The sequence below is a fragment of the Sinocyclocheilus rhinocerous genome, unplaced genomic scaffold, assembly GCF_001515625.1.
Source record: "Sinocyclocheilus rhinocerous isolate Xijiao unplaced genomic scaffold, SAMN03320098_v1.1 scaffold263, whole genome shotgun sequence".
Classification (NCBI taxonomy): domain Eukaryota; kingdom Metazoa; phylum Chordata; class Actinopteri; order Cypriniformes; family Cyprinidae; genus Sinocyclocheilus; species Sinocyclocheilus rhinocerous.
In genome coordinates, this window is record NW_015645086.1 from 1816937 (window position 1) to 1823975 (window position 7039).

Below are 7039 nucleotides of genomic sequence, written 5' to 3' on the forward strand. Positions count from 1 at the left end.
TGGACAGCTGCAGTTTTTGATATTCTTCATATTCTGTGTGGTCAGTTCACATCAGTGATAGAAATGAATCTTTTCAAATAAGTTTAAATTGATTTTTACCTTTTATGGCCAATTTTACCTTTAATAAAGCCATTTTTTTATTGTCTGAACCGAATCATTTAACGGTTGATTCATTCAGGAACTAAACATCGTCTTGTTGCTCAGAGACGCAAAAAACAGTGCTGTAGCTGTTTGGAATTATTTTTTGTTGGCGAAATGGAGCAAAAACAGGCAATATGGTGTCTAAATCGTAAGTCTCTTAATATTAACTTATTGTTTATTGAACTGTTGTATAAAATCAATATCACAATCATCCTTATTTTTGAACAAAAAACAGCACTCTTCGTGTAATTTTAACTATATGAAATGATATATATATATACACACACATTTTCTGCCCCATATCTTGAATTTTGTGATCAGTCTTAATGCATTTTAATAGACTGAATCATGCAGTGAAAGAACACATTCTTAATGCGCACGTGCTCTAGTCTAGACTTCACGTAATGAATGCGTGCACTCTGTAGTGGTGTTTTGTTTGGTTTTTGCAAAATACTCGATAATGTCAAATTGCACATCGCTAAAACAACAATTACGATATTATCGCAGACGATATATATCGCACACCCCTACCGTATAGTGGCCATATGCAGTCCTTTGGCATCTCCCTGTGGTCTTTTTTGGTATGGCAGGTTGAACTTATAAGTTACTGTATAATCTAGCTTCACATAGTTTTAAGTTGTAAAGAATATCTGCAGTGACCTTCTTGCTAAGGAGGGGTCAAATTTGAATTTGACTTTTTGAAACTTAAGTCCTGGAAAACAGCCATAGATATGTATACTGTATTTTAATGACTTAAAATGAGTGATACAAGTGTCTCTATCTTTATTCAGGTGCTGTACATCGGTCAAAACCATCATCGTCAGAGGCTGACATTAAAAAATACATGTAGAATTATCTCCGGTCTGCTCCCGACAGATGTTGGGGGTATGGGACGCCAAAAGGGCCAGACAGCGATTGATCTGTGTTCTGATTCTGAATAGGTATAAGCTAGCATTTATTGCCCACTGGGTTAACTCTGCAGAAAGGGCCACGAACAAAGCTGAACGAATCTTTTAAAGCAAAAGAATTAAAAGGATTTGAAACACTGGATCTTGATACACTGTCAAGAGTCAGACAGAGTCGTGTAGTTACCGTGAAATTATCCAAGCAGCGTTCTTATTAAAGTGAATGCCTAATTACATGTCATTAGTTGTTATTAATAGCTGCCACAGGAACACTGAATTAATATGATGATACTGGTAAAAAAAAATGTATAGCCTGAATGCACTGTAAGTCGCTTTGGATAAAAGCGTCTGCTAAATGCATAAATTATTATTATTATTGAATTAAAATTATGAATCTTTGGATACAGCATCCAAGAGCGACACCGCCGGCAGAGTCGTGTAGTGACAGTGAATGTAACTAATAAAGTCTAAGCAGCATTCTTGTAAGAATGGATCCTCATAACTTACTAAATTATTATTAATAACTAAATTATTATTTATAACATCAGAACCCTTGTAATAATACCATTAGAATCCAGCAGTCCAATGGTAATGAGCTTATTTGAACAATAAAGTTAATCTAGCATTTGTTATTTAACATAAATGATGATACTTTAATATTATTATTTATTCTGCTGCGCGGAATTTACAATAAAAATTAAATCTTCTCTTGTTGAGAAAATTTTAGATTCCCCCCAAAAAAATAACAAATAAAAAAATTTGATTCCCGTCTCCCATTGGTCATATTTCTACATACACTTCTCTGATTGGTCAATGCTGTCAACCACATCCAGGAAGTGTGTGCACCAAAGGAAGCTGTGGCAAAAATGGCAGCGCACAGGTGCGGTTTGTCTGTAGTATGCATTTTAATTTTTTCTAGTTTAGCTCACCCCAGTAGTTGTGACACGCTTGAAAAAGCAAACGATAATACAGCAACAAAACGGCGCATTTCAGAGGTTAATACGGATGGCAGTGTTGCTGGAGAGGATATGAATGAAAGGCAGTGGCAGTCGACTGATGTTGAGGTGAACAGAAGCGACGGCACGAAAAACGGCGAGACTTTTGCACCAGCGAAAGATCAGTTTCAGGAGGAGCTGGTCATCCGGCCCCTGCACTCCGGAGACATTTATGCCAGCTTCCAGTTCCGCACACTGTGGGACACTGACTTCCTGCAAGAGGGACAGAAGAAGGGTGAGTTGTCATTGCTGTGGAAGTGTCCCATCACACAGAATTAGTATCTGTACAATAGCAGTCAAATTGACACCTTTACTCATTTCTTTGTTTCCCACATTAAATAATAACAATTGTAACGTCGTCAAAATGGTGAAATAACAGAGATGGAGGAATAGGAAATGAGTTTCAGTTCAATTTCAATGTAGCACCCACAGCTCTGCACACTTGGAGCTCCTTCATAAGGTGCATCATGGCATGCCTTTTACACGGTATGAAGGAGTTCACATGTTTGCTGGACAATTATTAGCTGCAGTTCTTTCACTGTCTGTCTGAATGAATAGAAATTGTAAAAGAAATCATGTGTAGACAATTTATATTTTCCCACAAAAACTAGTTTCAAGCATTTAAACAAGCCTTCAGATCAAAACGTTTACGATAATAAGCAGTAGAATGTGGTGTTTATGAATTCAACTAATAGACTTGGGTTGATAAAATTAATTTTACTCACAAAGTCTATTCATTTTATTCATACTTTACCATACTTAATTTTATTTGCTGAGTCTATTCTCTTTTTTCATATTTTTAAACACTACACCATACTTAATTTTATTAACAAAGTCTATTAATTTTAATCATCAAGTGTAATTCCTTGTAGTCGAATCTAATCAAATTAAATGTAGTGTTTTATATATGGATAAAATAGACTTAATGAACTAAATATGGTATAGTATTAAAAAAAACGAATAGGCCTAATGAATATAATTAAACATGGTACAGTATTTAAAATATGAATGAAATGAATAGATTTTGGTCTGTACACTGTTCTGATTATGCTTGCCACAGAAGTAAACGTTTGCATGAAGAGCTGATCCTTGCCCAGCCATTTTTACCAAGTATCACCTCAAGTCTTAACATTTGTTTGCATGATTTGTCTTTTTTGCCCACAGTTTCTCATTACCGGTTGTTCCCCAAATCCCTCGGCCAAGTGCTCTCCAAGTTTTCAGTGCAAGAGCTGCACATCTCCTTCACCCAGGGCTTCTGGAGGACCATGCAGTGGGGGCAGCCCTTCATCCCCTCTCCACCTGGAGCAGAGCTGTGGGTGTGGTTCCACGACACAGTGAGCGAGTGAGTACTTATATGTGCTCAAATTAACTGTGAAAACTGAAGTGCCCCTGATTTATAAGCACGTTTGTTTTATTCTGCAATTTGGACAGAATAAATTGTAACTCCATAATGAACTAACTGTCCACTGAATTTTGTTCAATTCTCAGTGTGGATGGAAACTGGAAGGAGCTTACCAATGTCCTCTCTGGAATCTTCTGTGCATCTCTGAACTTCATTGACATGACCAACACTGTACAGCCCAGTGCTTCTTTTAAACCGCTGGGTCTGGGAAATGGTACGACCCTTTCTGCTAATTATATCACGCATTCACACTGAGCAACCGGAGATTATTCATTCTTGCCAACCTGCACTGATTTAAATTAAAAAATTTTAAATGCATGTTATTGTGAGCGTTTCAACCATGCATGTTTCTTTTCTCTCTTTTTTTTGGCCTTGTAATTGTCAGTTATTTAGTGAAACGACAGACTTCTTTCTTGTCAAATATGTTGGACTCCTATTATTTAGTCCACCTAAACCCTGCCCCTTTCTTACAATTGACTGCAATCTTACATTCAGTTCTGCCTCCATCCAATCAAAAACAAACTGACTGAACCAAGTGCAAAATAATCTGTTTTTCTTTAATGTATTTCACAGTACAGAAGAAAAGATCAGCTGCGACTTCTATTACATCGCAACTTTAATCGTTTTCAGTGTGAACATACCTTTAGGGTTCAGTTAATGTCACATTAGCAGATGATTAGTTGTAGTGCAGTTCTTTATTTAAATTCACCCAATTAGTTCACACTATGTTTTTAAAGCAACAAAGTAAAGTTTAATCTCTCTTTGATATGTGCCTGATATTTTCCTCTCCACACAGCTACAGATCACCGTTTTTTACGTTACGCCACATTACCACGTGAAATCGTCTGCACTGAGAATCTCACACCCTGGAAGAAGCTTCTCCCTTGTGGTTCTAAGGTTCAGATCATTACCTGCAATTTAATAACTGGTCATTCTAAAGAAGGCAATAATTAATTAATTTATGTTTTTGCTCTTTTTTTTTTTTTTTCTCCAGGCAGGTCTGGCGGTTCTCATGAAGTCAGAGAAGCTGTTTCACAGCAGTTTCCACTCCCAGGCTGTTCACATCAGACCCATCTGTCAGGCAAGCTTCTTTTCAAATTTTTTAAACAAAATAATGGATTATATATATACTATGCATTCCTGACTCTTCAGATTTTCTCTCTTAGGATGAGCAATGCACAAGTAAAGCGTGGGAGCTGAGACAAACTCTCAATGTTGTGTTTGATCACTACACTTCAGGCCAAGGCAAAAAGGGTGAGTAATAAATGAATGTTTGATGTTAGAAGAGGTCCCCCTTTATTTCAGTGTGCCAACTAGCCGTTTGTAGATTGATTTACCTCGAGTGTGGAAAAACTGTGATGCTTTCAAAACATTTCTCACTATGAGAACATAGTGAAACATTTGAAAGTGAGACACATGAAACACAAATGAAACATTTTTAAAGATAATAAAAAAAGGTGAAATCTAAAAAAAAATTCATAAAAGCATAAAAATGGCCTTGACTTTGCAAAAGCTTTGGTGAACCTTATTTTTGAAATTCAGTGTGGTTTCTAAGGACAGAAAGTTGATAATATGCTCAGTCCATCTGTATATTAATTACTATATTCATCTTTTCACAGAATGGTCCCTGTTTAAGATGTTTTCTCGAACTCTGACAGAGGCTTGTCCTCTTGCTTCGTCTAGTAAAGTCTATGTGGACATCACAGACAACCCTGAGGTGAAACAGAAACAGTAAAATACTTTCTGCTCTGTGATGCTTTAATGTTTCTGTAAATGGGGAAATAGAACTGGCTAAGAAGCTTTTTAAATTCTAAAATTCATTTCATAACTTTCCACTGTAGTTGACTGCTGTTTTCAGTCAGTTTGAGTGTTGTGCTATTTGTCCAACAGGGGGAGCTGTTTGAGTTGAGTCCTGCCACTCCTCTGCTCAGCCAAGCTGTGGTGCTGGGAGATCGCAGGACATATTCGGTATATGACCTGACCAGAGCTGAGACATTTGGCCAGTTACGTTCATTCAATCTCCTGCTGCGCTGGAAAGGAGACAGTGGTATGAATGCATTTCATAGGTGGAGTCTATCTGATGCTTCTGATGTTTTTTGCATGGTTATTATTCTGAAGAACTATTTATGTTATTGTTACAAAGTGACAATCTTAAAGGGGTCATATGATGCGATTTCAATTTTTTCTTTCTCTTTGGAGTGTTACAAGCTCTTGGTGCATAAAACTTCCGTCTGTTAATAGACCAGTCATGCCAACATCTTCTATGGTTCTTTCACCTTGTGCTTTAGGAGATATGCTGCGTCCTCTGCTGCATGCAGAGCGCTACGTGGCTGGTTTTGGGCTGCAGACAGGGGAAATCCACACCGTCATCTATAATAACCACCCATATCGGGCTTTTCCTGTACTATTAATGGATTCAGTGCCCTGGTACCTGCAACTGTACATTCACACCCTGACAGTCACCAGCAAGTCCCGTGATAACAAGCCCAGTGAGTAGACACAGACCCACACTAGTATTGGTGCAAAATATATTGTGTACTCCAAACTTTATGTGTGCTTTCAATACATTTATCACTTGTTTTAGGGCAATTCTTCAATTAAGGTCACTTTTGACTACCAGTACTTAAATCATCTTGAAATTTACTATATTTGCTATAATATAAATTTACTTAAAATGACTAAATATTTCTTCTTTCAGGATTTTATATATAAGATGTATTTTACCAAATCCAAAATGTGAAATACCAATCAGGACATTCTTGATTTGATCAATTTTTATTAATCAATTGTAGAGGGGAAGTTAAAACGTCTGGGGAGGGAACGAGCCCGAAACAGAAAATTGCTGGTAAAAGTTAAGTTTCAACACTCTTTAAAATGAGTAAGTAGTCACAATAAAAAAAGTTTAAAGCCATTACGAACTATACTTTTTTTTAATCATTCTTATTGGACAGAACAAGTCCTGTGCTTAGGAGCACAGAGAATACAGACTTCATTGAACTTTGTGCCTTCTCCTGTAGGTTACATTCACTATCAGCCTGCTAAAGACCGCCATCGTCCTCATCTACTGGAGATGCTGATCCAGTTACCCCCTCACTCTATGACAGAGGTCACTGTACAGTTTGAAAGGGCCCTGCTCAAATGGACTGAGTACACACCTGATCCCAACCACGGCTTCTACGTTGGGTAAGACACTTGCTTATCAAGTATTTTGAAAGATCTCACCTCCAGGTTCTTTTGCAAGTCAGGATTTTGTCTTCTCTTGCAATTCTTGACAAAGGAATAATTGTTGTTGATGGATTTGTTACACATCCTGTGTGCCACTCCCTATATCTGATTGATGTACCATCAATATGTTATTGCAGGTCCTCTGTCGTCAGTGCCCTTGTGCCAAGTATGGTTGCAATGAGCACCAACTTCACACAAGATCAACCATTGTTTAGCAGTTTGTAAGTATGAAGCGGCCTTGGTGTTAAAGGAATAGTTCATCCAAAAATGAACGTTTTTTGAAAATGTACTCACCCTCAGGCAATCCAAGATGTAGATGAGTTTGTTTCTTCATCGGAACAGATGTGGAGAAATGTAGCATTGCATCACTT

The 7039-nt window shown here is 37.4% G+C and overlaps 1 protein-coding gene across 1 annotated transcript in view; it reads left to right on the plus strand.

The window, feature by feature from the left end:
* Window positions 1-1872: 1872 nt before the first annotated feature.
* Window positions 1873-7039, plus strand: part of LOC107705717 (GPI transamidase component PIG-T-like) — a 9899-nt gene continuing 4732 nt past the window's right edge. The window contains exons 1-11 of the mRNA XM_016509145.1: window positions 1873-2276; window positions 3206-3383; window positions 3530-3657; window positions 4240-4340; window positions 4438-4524; window positions 4610-4697; window positions 5063-5160; window positions 5334-5490; window positions 5732-5932; window positions 6461-6626; window positions 6806-6889. Coding sequence (XP_016364631.1) covers window positions 1913-2276; window positions 3206-3383; window positions 3530-3657; window positions 4240-4340; window positions 4438-4524; window positions 4610-4697; window positions 5063-5160; window positions 5334-5490; window positions 5732-5932; window positions 6461-6626; window positions 6806-6889 — 1652 coding nt within the window. The 5' untranslated portion in view covers window positions 1873-1912. The remainder of the gene's footprint in view (window positions 2277-3205; window positions 3384-3529; window positions 3658-4239; window positions 4341-4437; window positions 4525-4609; window positions 4698-5062; window positions 5161-5333; window positions 5491-5731; window positions 5933-6460; window positions 6627-6805; window positions 6890-7039) is intronic.